At 40.1% G+C, this 20,656-nt stretch overlaps 1 protein-coding gene across 2 annotated transcripts in view; it reads left to right on the top strand.

The window, feature by feature from the left end:
* The window catches only part of LOC124471341 (zinc finger protein 501-like), a 33,506-nt gene extending 13,813 nt beyond the window's left edge, over positions 1-19,693 (top strand). The window contains exon 3 of one of the 2 annotated variants that reach the window (XM_047025824.1): positions 18,128-19,693. In XM_047025824.1, coding sequence (XP_046881780.1) covers positions 18,128-19,341 — 1,214 coding nt within the window. In that variant the 3' untranslated portion in view covers positions 19,342-19,693. The remainder of the gene's footprint in view (positions 1-18,127) is intronic. The other variant, XM_047025823.1, reaches the window with a different exon arrangement.
* The last annotated feature ends 963 nt before the right edge of the window (positions 19,694-20,656 follow it).

Genomic DNA, 20,656 nt, shown 5'->3' with positions numbered 1-20,656 from the left:
TAGGCCGCACAGTGGTGAAGGAAGTGGGAGGGTAGCGCCAATAAAAGTTTTGCCACAACCAAGAATGCCGTGTACACGGTTTTAATAAGTACACATATACATTGACATAGACAAACAACAATGGGGTAGGAGTAGGGCAGTGCCAGCGGTCCGTCAAATCAAAGAAATAAATCAAAAGGTCCCTAAACTTCCCTCCCCTTCTACTCCTTCCTAACACCAACTAAACTACAACCAACCTCACTTCTACAAGACACAGGGTGACAGCCGCTAGCTTCTAACCTAGTGTATATAACAGAGGGTTACCTACGGGTGTATATAAACCCCAGGGTATCTTACCTAGCCCTACTCCACAGACGTCCAGGACAAGGGCCAGAATACAGGTAACAACACAAAACTCCTTCGGTTCTCAACAACCACTACCTAATTCAATATACAACGCTTAATGCTCAATAGTCAACAATCAAATGCTCAATGTTACAAACAAAGTTCCTACCAACCTCTCCCCACCTAACACAAACACATACTGACAGCTAACTACAGTGTGATGAGCTCCTCCGATTGGATAACGATGAGCCTTGTTGGACACGCCCACGTCATCAGGCCGGGAACGCACCACACCTGAGAGCTGAAAGACAGGAGAAGAGAAACAAACAACCCATCTCCCCAGAGAGAGAGAGAGACCGTAACAGTATTATTATTAGGGTTCCTCCGGTAGGAGGGAACCTATTGTTATTGTTGGTATTGTTCTTCTTATTTTTCTTCTCCTTGCGCCCCAATATCTCAAAAAGTCCCTTGTCATAAATGTTCTAATTTGACACATTGATATTACATCCAAGTGGGTACCCCCACACCAATTATGGGCCACATCGGGCTATAGGGGGCGCCACAGTTCACGCCCCAAATTTTCAAAGTAATGGCATTTCCACCCCATTGCTCCAATTCGCCTCATTTTTCATGAGGAACAAAAAAGCCTCAAGGACCCATGATGGATTTTCCTGTACAGTGATAATTTTGGAAAACATTCAAAATTCCTCTGCTCTTGAACCAAAGGTCTAATTGACTTGAAATGTTGTACAGATATGTATCATTGACGTATTTAAAAATGTTACTTAAGGCAATTGAATCGTAATAATTCCTTCGTTAATTTTGTTAATAATTTGTTACATTAAATATTAATCCAAAATGATTCACACCTTCACAAAATTAACAACAACTAACATATAATTTTTGCATTATGCATGTAGCAACGCTAATGCTAAACAACTATTTAACTGGTCGGCTCCATGACGCCGGGTAAGTAGCTAGTTAGCTCTTGAGACTTCTCACCAGAAGAACGAAGGGGAAACTTTGAGTACTGTAAGTCGCTCTGGATAAGAGCGTCTGCTAAATGACTAAATGTAAATGTGAGTAAGGTACCTAGCGAAAAGTAGCCTCAACTTTCCTCGACTTTTAGCTACGGCACTAATGCTGAAGGCTCGCTGATATAGCTGTCAGTCTTACTAGAACGGCATGTAGGCATTGTTGCTAACGTGTGCTGACGTTGTGACTGTGTGCATATGTGAGAAAGACACATGAGTGACAGAGAGAACGAATACGCTGCGTGTTTTAACCTAAATAGCGATAAAAGAAAATGTTTTGCGAAACGCAATATGTGGCGGCCGGTGTTGATTCTGTGGCGCACCGCCACAAATTAGTCTATGTGTGGGAAACACTGAGGTCGTAGGTTGGAATCCAGCCATAATCTTTTGGCCTTTCATAATTTTGATTATCTGTTTAGTTCAATAGGATGACAGAAGTCTGAAGTACCACAAACAATTTCACCTTGGTATGTCAAAATATGATTGAATTAGAGCATTTTCAACATTGGCTGAATCTAACAACGCTTACCACAGGATAAACAGCTTACTTTTTAATACAGTTACTGAACATGACACTACTCAACACTAGGGGTGGAACGGTACACTGGAGTCACGGTTCGGTTCGTACCGCGGTTCAGACATCACGGTTCGGTACGAGTTCAGTACAATGGGGGGAAAAGCAAAACAAAAATGCAGAAGCAGGGCTCCAGACTAACTACTGTACATGCAAGTCTTAGCTAAATGTATGATGTGCTTGTCGATCAGTCCTCCTACACCACGACACGATAGGCTACTAGCTGAGCAACAGCGCAAACACAGGCAGGGATACAGTAGCAGCAACGCCGGCCCTGGTCCCTTGCATATACAACAAAACACAGACGTTGATGGAGCGCGAGTTGTCAGCAGCACCTTCCGTTTCACTAACGACTGATGGTTGGACTTCTCGTGCTACCGAAAGCTACCTCACGGTGATTGCTCATTTTATTGACTGAGTGGGAAATGAAAGCGTCCGTTCTACAGACACGGCCCCTGTATGAGCAGCACACAAGCACTCACCTAGCTGAGAAGCTACAGAAGATCGTGGCAGAGTAGAAACTAGAGAGGCCTGGAGATTTTGAATTTATTGGGTGTATACAACGTCAGCACACGTTAGCAACAACTCGTAGATACTACGCTCTGGATAAAAGCGTCTGCTAGACTAAATGCACGTTCTAGTAAGACAGCAATATCAGCGAGCCCTCAGCATTAGTACCGCAGCTAAAAGTCTAGGAAAGTTTAGTCTATTTTTCACTATACTTACACTACGAACATTCATATTTAGCGCTAGCATTGCATAGGCTACGTCTTTAGTGCTGCTGCTGCTGCTAGCTATCTCTGACTCACTCAGGCACAGCTCGGCTACACAGGTGGCGGCGCCAATCAGTTTCAGAGCTAAGGCTGGGCTACAGATTGTCCCTAAAGAACACGAATATCTTACAGTAGTTCCGCATTACATTAATTAATTTGCACGTGAGTTTTATTAATTTTTATACTGTGTATTCTCCGTGTAATTTCACGTACCGAACCGTGACGCCCGTACCGTACGGTTCGGTACGAATACATGTACCGTTCCACCCCTACTCAACACTGATAATAGCTCAATGGGCTGGGATGGTGACCTGTAAAGTATAAAGTATTAGGTTGGAATCCAGACATTATATTTTTGTCTGTCATAATTTTGATTATCTGTTTAGTTAAACAGGATGACTAATACTCTGCCCTTTCAATTCATACAATCTCAACAGTTGGTGTGTAGCAGAGAGGATAGAGAGACTGACTTGTAACCTTATGCTCACGAGTTCAAATCCCCATTCAGTCTTTTGTTGTTGGCCAAACATTAAGTGGTTTTGCTCTCTTGTTGTCCAACTCTTGACCTTCTACAATGTACATTTTTATAATATTTTGCCATTTTGCGGAGGAACCCGCATCGCTGCTTGCAACTATATTTTAAGGCTGTTATTGTATTAGTCTATAGTTTTTGCTAATTTAAGTTAACTGGTGATTTTCGTTCTTTGTAGGCTATTTTTCCCCTGCTAGCGAAATTGCGCAGCGATTGCTGCCCTTGCTCACGTTTGTATTTTAAGTGCATTATTATGCTGAAGTAGTTTTAATTAATAAATAGGTACAGAATGCTTAGCCTATCAAGATCAAATGAAGCAGACAGTGTACATGCTTCCGAGTGGCCCCTTAATCGATTGGCTAGGCTACTGACCATTTACAATAAGTTGTTACTTCAATTATTAATTGGCAGCATTTATGCCGTTTAGAACATACTTTATGACTGTAAGGTGTCATTAAGTAGCCTAACTTTATTTCTTTAGGGGAAATAGGAAAAAAATATTTGCAATATTACATAAGCTATTAGACTATTAGATGAACCTGCTCCGAAATATAGGCTTAGGGTTAGCACTTTGTTTCGGCCGAGGGGGGGGGGGGGGGGGGGGTCGGACAGACCTGCCCCCACTGCTAAAAGAAATCCTAGAGGAAACACTGAGGTCTATCCAATTAAGCGAAGAGGTGTTTTTTGTCTGGGTTCGGTTGAAACCCGCCCCATATTCACAGCCCAACGGAGAGGTATCAGACTCATATTCTGACTAGAATTATGACTATGACAACGTCAGACTAATGTAAAGCATGTTTTTCTCCACAACACTGGAATATCTCTTCTTGAGGTCTTCCTTGAGTGCTATTTTTATTTCTTTTGCAATTGGTTTATCTCCAAGATTGTCGTTTGTGTCGAGCAGCAACTTTGCTTGTAAGGGCGCAATAACTGACAGTACACTGTCAGTCGCTCTTCTTCTCCGACATAATGCACGTAGCCACTTTCATTGGCTTTAGGGCCTGAATAAACTCCTCTGCATTTGAGATGTCAAACTCGGTCAAAGTGCAGATGTCCTTCTCATTTTTTAGGACTTCTGGAGACAGTAGAGCGGCAGTAACAGCTGGCTGTTGTTCTAGAAATCTTTGGACCAAGTCATAAGCACTGTTCCATCATGTAGGGACGTCAGACATCAGTTTGTGAGTCGGGCAGCTCCAGCAGCTTTTGTTTTTGTTCCAGGGTGTAGCTTCCAATCGTACTTTGATGGAAGAATACGACTATGCGCCTCACTCTTCCTAATAGCCTCACCACAGTGGGCAGTTTCAGCGCACGTTGAGAGGCCAAGTTAGGTGTATGTACATAACACTTAACGTGTTGAAAGTTGGCCAACTGTGCAGCAACAATCATGTTAGACGCGTTGTCCGTAACGATAGCTAGGTCTTTACTATCAATGTCCCATTCCCTTGCAGCTTTCTTGAGTACATCTGCCATGTTAGCTCCAGTGTGGCTCTCGTGCATGGCTCTTGTTTGAAGAACGTGCGACGCCAGGTGCCATTCCTCTGTAAAGTGGTGCGATGTTATTGTCACGAATGACTGCGTGGCTCTAGAAGTCCAGGCATCGCACAACTTAACTTAATTGTACAGTTTCGGGACAGTGTTAATGTAATTAAACTTCCACACAATTCGGACCGCGCCAAACAAATTACAAAAGCTGTTTCATGTTTTATATGCAAAGACCTGCGCCCTTACAGTGTCGTTGAAAACGAGGCTTTTCGCTACATGCTACAAACTTTGGAGCCCAAATATGTCATCCCTTCCCGTCGATTTTTCACAGAAACTTCACTCCTTTCACTTCTGCAGGTCCATCATCTAGCTTCGGATGGTGTTGTGTGAGATGAGTCCTCAAATTGGTGGTATTGCCCGAGTACCTGACTTTTGTTCCACATAACTTGCACACAGCGTAAGACATCAAGTTTATATTTCCCTGCAATATTGTGGAATCCAAAGTGACTTTTGTAGTCAAAAACAGTCATAATGTTACTACGTTTGTTTTCACAAAACAGCAGTGCACCATCTTTAAGATGATCTCAATAACAGCATTCTTTTTTTCACTCATAGAAAAGTAACCTTTTTTACGTTTTCATGGCTTAACATAACGTAATTTATTTTGACAAATCATCGATTTGGAGATTTAAAAATCGATGTTTGAATCGCTAAAAGTAGTATCGCAATACATCACTTTTTTTCCCCATCCCTAATTTGCTATGAATCTGTTGCTGAAAAGAGGTGCTGTTCCGACCTTATGTTCATCACAACCGCAACCTGTAGTATGATGTTGTCGCTAACAGTTATTAGCAATGCTAACGTATCCTGCCTGTATCTAGCTTCTGTAGAATGTGTGATGATTTAGTTTATTGGCAATGGCAGGGCTGTACACTAACCTTTTCAACTGGTGGAAAACTAACTTTTTCAGTTACTGGCGCAAAACATGATTTGGTCGCACAAATTATTTTTAGTAAGCCGCTCTGGATAATAATGAACAAAAAAGAACCTGTATTGGGCACTTTAAAAGGTCCCATGGCATGTAAATGTCACTTTATGAGATTATTTAACGTTAATATGAGTTCCCCTAGCCTGCCTTTGGTCCCCCAGTGGCTAGGTAAATTTTCTCCGCCTTTGATCAAATTAAAGCTCAAATGCTCCGATCTGAAAATCTTCCCCTTTTGTCGTAATAAGGGGAAAGGTTACCTCCCCTTTTTCTGCTTTTCCCGCTCAGAGAATTTGGCCCACCAGTGAGAAAATGAGCTACGACCGTGCAAGCGCAAAATTGTTTTTTCCTTGAGAGACGTCATGTCTTGCAATTCTCTTCTCCTGTCTGGCCCCTCAATGGTGGAATCAACTCCCTACCTTCATCAGACACACTGATTGTTCCCGGGAGTACTTAGGAATGATTGGCTGGACCTAGGGTTGGTAATGAATAATCGATGATCGATTAATTGTCATTAAGAATTCATTCGAATAAAAATCCAAGCCTAATGAATAATCGTTGTATTGCCGCGCATTATGAGAACAACATATTCCGGTATTTTGCGCGAGCACGACTTCCTACAGCAGACGAGGAATTATGAAGCGGGCTAGGAGAAGTGCAGTGTGGGACCATTTCTCAAGAAAAGATAAAGTCAACTGCAGTTCCTGTGACGCTGTATTTACTTACCATAGTACAACGTCTCCTCTAATATATCATTGTTGGAGAAATTGAAGATGTAACACATTTATCCTGTATAAGAATGATTCTGTGTTCAGCATTCCTTGTGTGTAGAGAGAAGCCTACCCCCAAATCTGGACTTTGGGTAACATGAGGCATACGTAAACAAGGTGACCTGGGCTGACCACTCTCTCTTACTGGAGAGGCCATATAAGATGTCTGGTCTTATCTGTGTTGGGTGAATCATGTGGTCAAGCTTACAGGGGTCAAAAGGCACACACACGCACACACTCAAACACGCACGCACACACGCGCGCGCCAGGTCTATGCAAGGAGCCAATGAAGAAGAGCAAAGGAACATTTGCATGCCTTTGTCTTAACCAATGACTGTAAAGAGCGGTTCTGCTTAAATAGTTAGCTAGCACAATATGCTAGCAGACAAACTTTGTATTGCGATCAGACTTTGTCTCCTTGCTGGCAAGAATTAAACTATTGTACTTTCTTTGAATCCGACGACTCTGTGCATTACTTAGGAAATTATCCTAACAAATTGGTCCTTCGAGCCGGATCTCAATAACTTTTTCCGCCGTACAGGGTCGGGACCGAAACCGTGCACGGCAGGGGTTTGTAAACTCCTAATAAAAGTCCTTGCAGCCGATTGCTGTTTCTTAAAGGCCGGTCCCACTGAACGATGGAAAGGGTGACGAGATTAAAAGAATAGCCTGAGGCACAGTCTCGTTGGATTTCAAGGTAAGAACAAGATTAGTGTTTATATGTTTTAAATTCAGGAAAATTCCACAGTGTAATCGTTAAAGATGCACTCTGGTCCTATATCTGCTGAAATCTGATGATAAGACAGTGCAGCTAGTATAGGGCGTCATATTTTACTGAGATTGGTATTGATGGCGTATCGGTGAACTAAGTCGTTTTGCTAAAAACTAATATTTGAAGTGAAAGTGTGTGTGATAATATTGGTGAAGCAAAATGTTTTGAAAACTGATGCAGGAGAAATACTGGTGACGTAAATAGGCGGGGGAGGGGTTATAATTACTAAGAGCGTGGTGACGGGAGATCCGGGTAACAGTATTAGTTATAATCTGACCGACCAGAACTGAGATATTTGAAATATATTTGAGTTTGGTGGTAGTCAAATACCTAACCAAATGGAAAGATTTTTGCTAATTTCTGTGAGAATGCCATTGTAGTATATATAACCTATGAAAGTTCATAGCCAATATTGAGGGAGGCTACTGTAAAGAATATACTCCGTGCAGCACGTAAAAGATTTAGTCAGTCCGAGGTACTGAAGTGTATACAATGTGAACCAGTCTGGGAGACTGAATTACAATTAGTTGAACCAGTCTGACAGACTGAAATGCAATTGTTGTTAAGGGCAAAGGTGGTACATATATGTGTTTGATGCTGCTGAGGTTGTTTTGCTGAAATGTATGAGTTTGGTGGTATTAATATTTACCTAATCAAATGGACTAGTTGAAGACTTGACCAACCAGAACTCTGATATGTGTAAACATCTCTGACGAGCAATCTTAGGTGCATATGTAGACTTTGGACCAAGTTTTATGTTGAAATTGAAATAGTACTAAGAGTTGATAGAATTGTAAATATCGAGGTTCTATGTAAATATAACCATGGTTAATTGTTTTAAAAAGTTGTACAGAGGAAGTGTGAAATGCTTAGACATAAGGAAACCAACATTTGGGTTTGGTTTGAATTCCATTTTTAAGTTAAAGAGTAGTGAGGAGAATGTGGTCATTTTTGTTTCAAATGTGTCTAAAAGAAGGCTGACATGATTCTAGTGAATTTGCCAGTCCGCTGTCTGTTGAACAAAGTCTTTTACAAATTGTTGGGATCTGAGAGGAAAAGATCCAAGCAGTGACTTTGTTAGCTAATGGCTAATGGTGAAAACATAGAGAAAGTGCATTTTGCCAGAGATTTTGCTCTGTCCTGAGACCAAGGAGAGTCCAGGAAGTTGAATTTGCAACTATGGCAACAACATTTGTAGCTAACAAACTTGCATACAGACTCAACAGCGATGGCGGCGGGTACAGGCTAGTAAAGGTATTGCAGCTTGACATTTGAGATCCAGATGAGTAACCTCATGACGCATGCGCAGACTAATAAGAAATTGAGAGATTGAAAATACGCACATTTAGAGAAATAGATGAATTTGGAGCGAATTTACACATTAATTTGGTTACTTTTGAAATATATTAAGTGATGAGTAGCCTATTTTGATACATTTGCTAACAAGGTTTTTGGTTGTTCGAGTACATTTTACATGAGTTTCAGAAATTCCGAGGAAAGGTGGGGCCTAAGAGTCCCGTTACGTTGAAGTTTTGCAAAGGTGATCCCAGAGGGTAATTCTGCATAATTATGTGAGTATTAATGCTGAGAGATGTGTCCTTTGGAAGAATTCGAAGTTTGGTGGTTAACAAATGCATGATAAACATTTGTTGTAATTCCTAGCCAAACAGGGAAGTTTTTTGAAGCCTTTCCGACCAGAACTTGTATTTAAAAGCGGCATATCTTTGATGTGTTATGGTATTCAATAAGAATGCAGAAATTGAACCCCTGGTTTATAAATTGGTTCCAATACAATCGCAAGAGTTATAGAGCAAAATTAAGTGAATAGAAGGTAAACGCCAACCATCTGTGTTGTTCAAAGAGGGGAAAAAAAAAAGGTCTTTGCTTGTTCCAGAGCGCGCTGTTTGTTTGATTCGAGTTTGAAGCGGGCGCTGATGGATACAATGTGCTAGATTTGAGTCATTCAAGTAAAAACTAAAAGTAATTGAGAAAGTAAGAAGAGTGTTACATTAAACCACATAGGCTACAAACTACAAAATATTCCAATTAAATATCTTAATTTGGGGTTTTTGGTCCGCATAAATTAGATTTGAAGAATTGTCCGTGCATAATGCATGTTGTGGGCGTAATGGCTGGTAAATATAGGAATATTCAAAGGAGTATTCTCTGTATGCTTTGATAAGACTTTTGAGAAGTTAAAGAATAAGGTTTTTGTTTTACGGGCTTATGGTACTCATGTTAAATTGTGAATTTAAAGGTTTAAAAAGAAAAAGGGCGAATTTATATTTTCTTTTGTCTTAAGGGCATTGTTTGGTTGACGTGATTACGGAGCGTAACACTGGCATGAGTGACTTGTCTAGAAGCAGTTTTAACTGTCCGAACATGGATTTAATGAAACAAAATTATGATAACGATAGTTTAAAGCAAATTAAAATTTGGGTCAGAGAATTAACAGAAGGCTAATTTTGAAATCAAACGGCGAGATTCAGTCAATAATTGCAACATTGTGTGTTATAGGTAACTTTTGGGAAGTTTGCGTTTAGACAGGAAGGTTGTTTTTATTTGGCGAAGGAATGTTTTGTTTAAGGATTTGATTTAATTTGAAATTGTAACTTTAGTAGCTACATCTGATTATAATAACCACTTGCACATCAAATATCCATTGACATGGAATCAATTGGTGGCACTTTTCCAGTTGGGTTATTTTGAAGCTGTGTTTTCACAAATGTTTTATTTTGGTTTGAAGAAATGTATGTAAAACATTATGAGGAAATGATTTGAAAGTTACATAAAAGATTGGTTTAAGAGGTTCATGGAAAGTTATAAAATGAAACAGGAGAACGTTTTGTGGTTGTGAAGAGATGATTGGTTTAAACACTTTGATGTTCTGAAAAGGGAACTATGCATATACTTTAGGTATATGGGAAAACATTTAAAATCAAAATAGTAAAATGTAGGATTTTTAAGAGTTTTGATAAAGGTATTGGATACAATTTGGTTACAAATGAGAAAGAGAAAATAACTAAAATATACTTTTATTTTGAGTTTGATTGAAATATGATTTTAAGTTTTACTGGATGTTTTATCAGGAGCCTGACACAATGTTTTGGATAAACAGTTAGGCTGTGATAAGGTTGTATTAATAAATGGTATTAGTGCATAAGGAGGGTTATAATAACCTTTGTTCTGAAATAATTTGGGAAGACTCATAAGTCTGATAAATTGTGGTTATGATGGTTTGTGCTAATTAGCTTGTTTTGGACTGCAGCCAAAGCAAGTTATGAAGTTCTACCTATCTGACCTTTATGGAAAATCTAGTTGAAAACATGTTTTGTTAAACGCTACATTGGGAACATTATGTGGTCTATATTTTCATTTGAGAAACATACAGATTGAATTCTGGTTTGGGATAATGACAATGGTTTTATCATATCTTTGACAAAAAGAGGTGTGATTTGGTTAAACAGAGAATTTAAAATGATATCGGTCTTAAACTTACCGGGTTTGAAAGAAAGAAAAGGTTTTTGGAGTGAAAGAAATTAGACTAACAGTTGATTTTGTTTAAAAGGGAACAAAGAAACAGATTTCTAGACATCAGTAATAGGAGTTGAATATCAAATGATGAGGTATTTTCTTGTTATACATGTTTGTTCAACAATGGATAAATAAGAGTTCTGAATAACTTGTGTTGGTTCTACTAGAAGTAATCCAAATTCCTGATGAAGTGGATCAAAAAGTTAACCGATTTTATATAAAATGCTAACTAGAAAAGAGATCTTCTGCTAAATTCTGTTCCAGGTGAAGCAGTAAACCAAAGAGTGGATGAGTCAAACCAGGAGGTTGGGTATTGATTAAAGTTATCAAAAAGAAATAACTGGTCCAGCCCAGGTGGGAGGGACCGTATCAGGTACTACTCACCACACCCACTGCAGTCAAAATAGCAGAGAGGACGTTTTGGATGCATTTGTCACATTGTAAGTAAGGGACATTGATACAGGGACAGATTAGTTACTCACCACAGTCTTGAGGCACAAGTCTGACTACAAAGGGGAGTCATTCTCTTAAAGAACGGCGCGTCTCAAACTCAGTGAAGAAATCAACGGCCAACAGAGACATAGGGTGTAGACTAAATAGGCTAAAAAGATAGGAGACAGTAAGCAGGGAAAGGTAGAAAGGATGGGTGACCTATTTCCTCATCCGTAGTATTGTGACCTTCGTGGTACCATATGTAGCTTACTGTTGCTAATATTCATAATAGTCTTCCCTATACTATGGTTTGAAAAGGTGATTGCTCCTGTATGATGCCACTAGTGGAAACAATAAGACAGATAAAGACAACACCGCTGAGACGAGCAAAACGAACTAGTATTAAGAACTGGATTTAATAACTGAAAATTAGTGGTTGGAATGGATAATGTTTACTTTGCTGTTCCCTATGGTTAAAAGATGCAATCTTTTAACCTCAGTGACTATCTACAAGGAAAGATGGCGATTGTGAAAAATTTGTTTGGTCTACTAAAAGTTCATACTGATAACATAGATTTTATTTTTCTGGGAATGCTAAAGCAGATGTGGCAGCAAAAGAGGCAGCCATACAGGTGTCTTAACATTAGGAAAGGTATAATGTGGATGAGACTGTCTTGAGAGAAATGCAAGGAGTGTCACCAAAATGATGGGTTGTGTAAATTCACAGGAGGAACTTATGTTACTGAAGAATCTATTTCGTTATGCTATAATATTGAGCCATGAGATTGATCATGTCTCAACAGGAGGGAATGATAACGAAAGAGTGTTCACAGTATATGGATTTGCAAACTATTCAAGGAAACTTTAAGAAAAAACTTTTTTAGCATACTTTGAGAGAGAACAAGATATGCATGAACTTTATTGAGCTAAAGAAATGTAAAGATTCAGGAATGGACCAACGACGAGTCAGTTGCCTTCAACTGACCTCTGTGAGAATGTAATTTTAATTACTGTGTAGTCTACTTTGTTCTGAAATTCGCAGACAGGAGAGAGATGCTGTCTCAATCCAGTGAGAGGTCCCTGACCTAAGGAGACTGGATTGTGGTGACGGATTTGACACGTTAAGTCCTGGAAAATGACCCAAGGTGAACAGGGTCATTCCTGGCTAGTTTCAGAGAGGAAATGGCATGGTACACGTGAGTCAAGCGTGCACTTTGTTTGATGATGGCAAAATAAGGAAAACAGTGCGTTGAGGTTGCCGTTTTGATCAACTAGACTACATTTTCTATGAGAAGATTACACAATCACCATGCACACAATCATGGCATCAGTTTCAGGAAATTGGACTTTGAGAAACAAGGGGAATTGTCTTGAGAATGATGTTCCGTTTTGGATGTTGAAATATGTAGGAACTACATGGTGCTATGACTACAGATATGATTTAACTGTTTAATTGATAACAATGCAAATGTTAAACAGATTCAGAAGTGTTGTTTTAATCTTGAGATACGTAAGAAACTTTTCTGTGGAATAAAATTTAGGTACAAATACTCCTATCATGATACGTTCTACCAGTTATGTAAAGATGTCCAGTTGATATGTTATGTTCCAGGGCAGAAGTTTGAATGTTTTGAGAACAGTTAGTGACTGTCGGAAGAGGAGATAACAATACTGTGACCATGATACTACAATACTTCATTTATATGACTTGATTAAGTATTATTTGGGAGTTGCATTAAAGCTTGATGTTTTGCTTTTGAGAAACTTGGTTGCATCACAGAAAGTTGATATTAATTTGAAAACAGAAATTGAGAACATGTAAGGAGATTTCAGGAGATGTGCAAAAGTGATCTTTTATCATGAAGAGGTTGTAAAAGAGTTAGCAGGAGGCTGGAGAGAAATGTCTGTTGATTTAGAGTCCTGACTGCGCTGTAGGAGATCACCTTCGGGGGAGGGTGAGCTTCTTTTGCCATCTATAAAATGGAGATAAGTTGTGGGAGAGTGCATTTGGAGACATGATCTGGGGTGACTTAAGGGTTAAACAGGTTTTTGTTTGGTTAACTGTGGTTTATGACTCCCTGACTTGGACAGAAATGCTTATCACCTAACCTGGAGAGGAAGAGCACAATCAGGGCCTGTCTTAGAAAAACCTGACTGACAGTCTACTGAATGTTTGATGGTTTTAGAGATGACCAGGTAGGCAACAAGTAGGCATGTTCTTATATCCTGATAATTTCTGTGTTGAATTCTTTGTTGCAATCTTTGTTTCTATTTGATTTTGTGTGAAGGAGATCTGAGATGAGGTCCAACTCATCAGACGTCAAATGACCATTCTGCTAAGTGATGACGGGTTTTACCCAATACCATGGGCTACCGTCATGTCCAAGCATTCACACTGCTAGACTATAATGCTGTGTAGTCTTATTGAATATTACACATTTTTGATTTTTATGAATTATTTTTATTTTATGTATTTTTGATTTTATTGATTGTGTGTAGGCGTGGCTTTGGAATGACACATTTTATTCAGGATAAACAGGAGGGATATGTTGGAGAAATTGAAGATGTAACACATTTATCCTGTATAAGAATGATTCTGTGTTCAGCATTCCTTGTGTGTAGAGAGAAGCCTACCCCCAAATCTGGACTTTGGGTAACATGAGGCATACGTAAACAAGGTGACCTGGGCTGACCACTCTCTCTTACTGGAGAGGCCATAAAAGATGTCTGGCCTTATCTGTGTTGAGTGAATCATGTGGTCAAGCTTACAGGGGTCAAAAGGCACACACACGCACACACTCAAACACGCACGCACACACGCGCGCGCCAGGTCTATGCAAGGAGCCAATGAAGAAGAGCAAAGGAACATTTGCATGCCTTTGTCTTAACCAATGACTGTAAAGAGCGGTTCTGCTTAAATAGTTAGCTAGCACAATATGCTAGCAGACAAACTTTGTATTGCAATCAGACCTTGTCTCCTTGCTGGCAAGAATTAAACTATTGTACTTTCTTTGAATCCGACGACTCTGTGCATTACTTAGGAAATTATCCTAACAATCATTTAACAAATATACATCCAAACGTAAATTCCAGTGAAGCCAGCACCAGCGGAGGTCTCCAGCAGCAAACCATTCAGGCTACACTAGCTAGGAGGACGGATGACAAGCGAGCTAACCAAAGTAGGATAGCCTGTAAGGTAGCTATAGCCTACATCTTGCTGATAAGTTGCCACGACAGTTTAAAACATTGCCATTGTCAGTTTAAAACAATGATTTAATATGGCATTAAGACATGTTTTGTTATTATTCTTGTGTATTTGTGTCTGATGACCAGTCAACTTTGCTCATAGTTTTACGTTAAGTAACGTAGGTCAAGTTAAAACTCAATTGTCAAATAATTAGGCTTCCGCCAGGGTCGAGAAGCCTGATGTTTAAAAGGATGGATTCAAGTAGGGCTGGGCAATATGGGTAAAAAATTATCTATATAGAATTTATATTTACATTCGATAACGATAATTAAACGATAGACCACAGATCTGTAGTAGTAGCCAAATAAGTCTCCTTCTCAACTTCTTCCCTACACTCGGCATAAAGTTTAGGCAGAGCGGTGTGAGAAAAAATTTTGCGGCCAGGGAGCACGTACCTGGGGTCAAGTAACTTAAGCTTTTTAAAACCTTGCTTTTTATCAATAGCCTACCTATCAATACCTTGGCGCAAACTCACACTTTCTGCATGTTCCAATGACTGATTTTGCTTCAGGTGGTAAAAAAGGTTTCTTATATATTAGTATTATAATTGGACCAAAACGCTGTTCTTATATGTCCAGAGACGTTCTAAGAAATCCGCAAAACCGTTTGCGGACCTCTAAATGATTTACAGACCTAGCAAGCGGTTGCCTTGGAGATGTTGACAACATGGCGTTTGCTCCAGATTTGTCGTGTTTGATTTGGGATTTTCCTACGTGTTGTTATATTATATAAAAAAACAAATATGGACTTTCGACAGATCTACCAACACCTTTGTAAGCAGAGATTTATTAAAACGTTTGTTAACCGAGACCGTAGGTTGAGGTCAACAAGAAGTCCACATTTGCAGTTTGTCGTATTACCAGACTTGGTAGCCACCTGTTTGTTTACTACACCAATTTGCACCGAACATTGCTCTGCTCTTTGTCGGATTTCAAAAAGCCAAACAACTTCCAAATAACTGAAGAAGACGAACCCTTTTTATCAATAATTTCTTCATTGGAAGTTGCTCCCTTGCCATGGCTATCGCTGCCACTGTTTTCGGCAATAAGACTAATTTTCCGCGGTTAACATTAGCTACTCCACTCGAGGTGCTCAGTATATTTTAGTGAGCGTAGGCTACCATTTCTCCGCAACTTCCTGCTGCATCACAGAAATTAAATGACTGCTGTTCCTAATTATTCTCTATCGACATTATCGATATTATTGAAAATGAAATAATGTTACGATATCTTTATCGAGGGAAGTCATTACTTCGATAGTTATTTTTACTGATTTATCGCCCAGCCCTAGATTCAAGTCTTTATTATTTATTCATTTTTCAAAGGTCTATGCTGCAGCCAGGCAGTGATGCGTTGCAATCGCAACCTGTAAAAAAAAACATGGGGGGGGGGGGTGACTAGCCTGGTCCTAACCAGACCCTCGTACATTTCATTTGTACAGAGGGTCTGGGATCTCTCCATTGACAAAGGTTAACTTCGTTGAAGGCGGGTCCTCTGTTGAAGTTTAAAACTATTGGATCTGCCAAGAGCCCCTCTGATTTGCCATAATCAATCGCAAGCGTTCGCCTTAGCCAACTCCTTCACCACTACTGTAACGGAGCTAGCTGCCGTAGCTGGAAACTTTTCCCGAACTCCGTGGGGAGGAGGGCCACAACATCATGGCCACCAACAAACTCAGCAAGGAATGTTCTTGCTCCGGCTTTAACCTATGGATATTCGGCAGCGTTGCCACAACCGCAGAATAGTTTCGCTCGCATCTTTCTCCGCCGCCATTACTGAACTACTCTAACTAGTGCACGACATCAAGGTCAACGTTTTCAGCCACTCCCTCTGTTCGCTGATTGGACCTACAATTTTGTTTCTGGAAACCAACTTCAGAGCCGAGCTCCCAGACCTAGTACAGAAGCAAAATCCAAATTGAGCGGAAGTACGTAGGAGGGCAGAGCCAGGCTAGGGGGTGACGTCATGCCTTAGCAAATAATCGATTCATTGTTTTATAACGTTATTAATAGTCGAACATGAAAACTCCTGTAAAGTCCCATCCCTAGCTGGACCTGATGTTTCCTCCAGGATCACAATTACTTGTTGCTCTTCTTGGTTAGTTGTAACTTAAAACTACTCTACTTGCTGTGTAATATATTTGTTGCTGCTTGCTTTTTTTTTCCACAGGTACACCCTTGCACTTTTTTGAGGTTCATGTTGTTAAATTGTTTAATTGTAACTTGCTTAACTACATGCTCTTATGGTTCTTCCCTTTGGCACTTATTTTTTGGTTGTTCACAATGTGTGCTTCTTGTTTTTGGCTACCCGCAATGCTGTTGGGGCTATCTTGTTGTTATTATCAGTGACCTATGCACTTTGTAAAGCTCTCTCTTGGAAGTCGCTTTGGATAAAAGCGTCTGCTAAATGAATAAATGTAAATGTAAATTGTAACTTGTTCAACTACATGCTCTTATGGTTCTTCCCTTTGGGACTTATTTAGTTTCACAGTGTATGCTTCATGTTTTGGCTACCCGCAATGTTTGGGGCTATCTCGTTGTTATGATCAGTGACCTATGTGTAGCCGGTGTGAATCGGTGAAACTCACTCCTCAAGTATGTAACAGGCCACCCGCGTCATTGCATAGCTAGCTTTTCTTTGGCGTAGCTGGTAGTGGTGGCGCTTGGGAAGTCAGAGATGGCGTGTTCGATCCTCGGTGAAGGATGGACACGGTCCGGAAAACTCTGATGGAACTTGTAAGACCAGGTCTGTTACATACCCGTCACATATGTGCTTTTGTAAAGCTCTCTTTTGGAAGTTGCTTTGGATAAAATCGTCTGGTAAATGCATAAATGTAATGTAAATGCAATGGCAGTTAGCCTCTCTCCTCTCTCCGCCTCTCTCCTCCTCTCCCCTTTAAAGCTACAGACACAGAAATTTTGCACATCCCAAGGAAAGCTCATTGTGGGACTGCTCGTAGTGGCTCTAATACTGCACCAAGCGTAAATTTTGGTAATGAGACTTCAGATACAGTATTAACGGACCACTAAGGCCTATATAAAAGCATCCAAAAACAGCATGCCATGGGACCTTTAATTACTTGTCATCTTTTAAACCACCTTGTTTTATTTAACATTGATCGGGTACATTTTACTCCCTTTATTCAGACAATATGGTAAACAAGAAACTTCTCCACAGCAAACACAGGTTCCAATCACAGATCAGATGAGTGATGCGTGTGACTTGCAAACAATAATAGAAAGCAGTGGTTTCACTGTGAATAGAGGAGTGAATATAGGAGTGAAACCAGAGGAGATGTGTGGCATTCAGTCACGGCTAGGGAAGTGGATAAAAACTTAGTTTTAGACTTAGTTGAATAATGAAAAACAAAACTCATGAGCTTCTCAAAAGCCGAGATCAAATGTTCCAATATGTGTTATCCGTAACCTTAAACGTCATATGTTGACGTCAGAACTACCAGTTGTATAGAGTGCTGTAAAGAATAGTGGTGGTGAAATTGTACCAGGGTTGGGTGGAGTGTTCACTGTTTGGATAACCATCCCATAGACCCTTGCTGAGATCTCTCTCTACATACTTTATTTTTATTTGGTCTCTTTAGCTGTCAATCTAGGATGCAGAATAATGAAGCAGGCAACATCTAACTGTTGTCTTGGCTCTTCTTCTCCACAGATGTGCAGCAGCTCTCTTTCCCGGAACCCCCACAGATTAAAGAGGAACAGGAGCTGTGGACGAGTCAGGAGGAAGAGCAGCTCCAAGGACTGCAGTCTGAAACTACACATTCCGTGTTCACTTCTACCAGTGTGAAACATGACTGGGATCATGAGGACTTTTCTGAATGTTCACATCTTGTCCAAACTGTTAAAGTGGAGAACAGTGAAGGAGACTCTCTTCCCACCAACACAACTGAGGAGCAAATCTGTACAGAATTTTGTGTTCAAGACTATGCAGCACCAGAAACAGGCAGTGACTCTCAAAACAATGAGGCTCTGCCAAGGGAAAATATGCACCCCACAGAGAAAACAATACATCAATGTCAACAGTGTAACAAAACTTTTGGTCGAAAAGGTGCTTTGGTTTTTCATATGAGGACACACACAGGAGAGAAACCTCATCAATGTCAGGAATGTAACAAAAGATTTCGTATTAAGTCAGATTTGGTTATGCACATAAGGACACACACAGGAGAGAAGCCATATCAGTGTCAACAATGTAACAAACGTTGTAGTAAGAAGTCAGATTTGGTTGTGCACATTAGGACACACACAGGAGAGAAACCTTATCGGTGTCAGGAATGTAGCAAACAATTTGCTCGAAGTGACACGCTTGTTGAACACATGAGGACACACACAGGAGAGAAACGATATCAGTGTCAACAATGTAACAGATCGTTTCGGCGTCCATCTATTTTGATTGAACACATGAGGAAACATACAGGGGAGAAACCATATCAGTGTCAACATTGTAACAAACTGTTTAGTAAGAAGTCAGATTTGGTTGTGCACATTAGGACACACACAGGAGAGAAACCTTATCAATGTCAGGAGTGTAACAAACCATTTGCTCGAAGGGGTGCTTTGGCTGAACACATGAAGACACACACAGGAGAGAAACCGCATCAGTGTCAACAATGTGACAGATCGTTTTGCCGTCCCTCTCTTTTGGTTGAACACATGAGGAAACACACAAGGGAAAAAACATTCCAGTGTCAACAATGTAACAAATTGTTTGCTCAGAAGGGTCATCTGGTTGAACACATAAGGACACATACTGGAGAGAAACCATTTAAATGTCAGGAATGTAACAAACTCTTTTCACAAAGCAGTTCTTTGCATACACACATGAGGACACACAGGAGAGGAACCGTGTCAGTGTCAACAATGTAACAGATCTTTTTCAAGTAGGCTGAGGCCTATACTTCAAAGTAAATTCAATATACCTGAGATATCATTTAGTTATATGGTTTCACTAAACCGCACCAAGGTTGTTCCAGGATCAGAATGTGCCTCTGAGGAGTGACCATGCATACCAGTAATGATAATTGATCTTCGTTTAGAAAAGGCAATGAGTAACCTTATGGGAAAATATGAATTTTCTTGTAATTTGGGATAGGGTAGGTGTTGAGGAATAAAACTCTTTAAAGCTTTGTGTCTCTCTTTTTGGACTATCTGGTCAACCCTTTGATAGAGAACTTGGGTCTAACGTGACCCAGGAGAGTTTATATTTTCTATATCTTCAAAAATAAATAACTTAATCGTTCAGTACTCCAAGTATTCCTCAACTTTATTTCGGTCATCACAAGTCTTTATTTTCATTTGATCTTTCTTTTGGAATAAAAATCATTTTAGTAACACTACCCCTCTAATGCACAACATGGGTCTAAAATGACCCGCATTCATTATCCTGTGAAATTTCATGTATGGCTGAGTGTTTCTTTGCCACATCTTTTGAAATCAACTCATTTCATAATTTAATATTCCAAGTATTCATTAAATATTTAGTTTTTGATTGCCACAAATACACTGCTCAAAAAAACGATCACGGTATTGCATGTATTAAATTGCACTTCTCTGATAATGATCTTGACTGCGTTTCCCAGATTTGTTAAGAAGCTCTTAACGCCAAGAGCTTCTTAGGAGCGTTCTAAGAGCGTTCTAGAGCGTTCTTAGAATGCTCCTAAGAAGCTCTGAGTGTTAAGAGCTTCTTAACGAATCCGGGAAACCCGGCCCTTGTCAGTTAAGTAGCAGAGGGGGGTTGTTAATTAGTTTCCGATGCATTGGTGTTGATGGAATTAACAACAAGTGCACTAGAGGGGCAACAATGAGCCAACCCCAAAACAGGACTGGTTTTGCATGTGGAGGCCATTTCAAGTTTCTCCCTCTTGATCTCTTTGACTGGTTTTCCACCAGGTGTTGGCTTTAGCTAGAGTCATTATCACTACTGGGAGCATGAGGCGATTTCTTAACCCTACAGAAGTTGCACAGATTGTCAAACTCCTCCAGGATGGCACATCCACGCATGCCGTTGCAAGGAGATTTGATGTGTCTGCCAGCACAATCTCCAGAACATGGAGGAGATTCTAGGAGACAGGCAGTTACTGTAAGAGAGCTGGACAGGGCCGTAGAAGGTCCTCAACCCATCAGCAGGACCGATAACTGCTGCTTTGTGCAAGGAGGAACAGGTTGAGCACTGCCCGAGCCC

Source organism: Hypomesus transpacificus, chromosome 9, assembly GCF_021917145.1.
Source record: "Hypomesus transpacificus isolate Combined female chromosome 9, fHypTra1, whole genome shotgun sequence".
NCBI classification, from domain to species: Eukaryota; Metazoa; Chordata; class Actinopteri; order Osmeriformes; family Osmeridae; genus Hypomesus; species Hypomesus transpacificus.
Note: the sequence above shows the minus strand (reverse complement) of the source record. Positions and strands in the feature narration are given on the sequence as shown.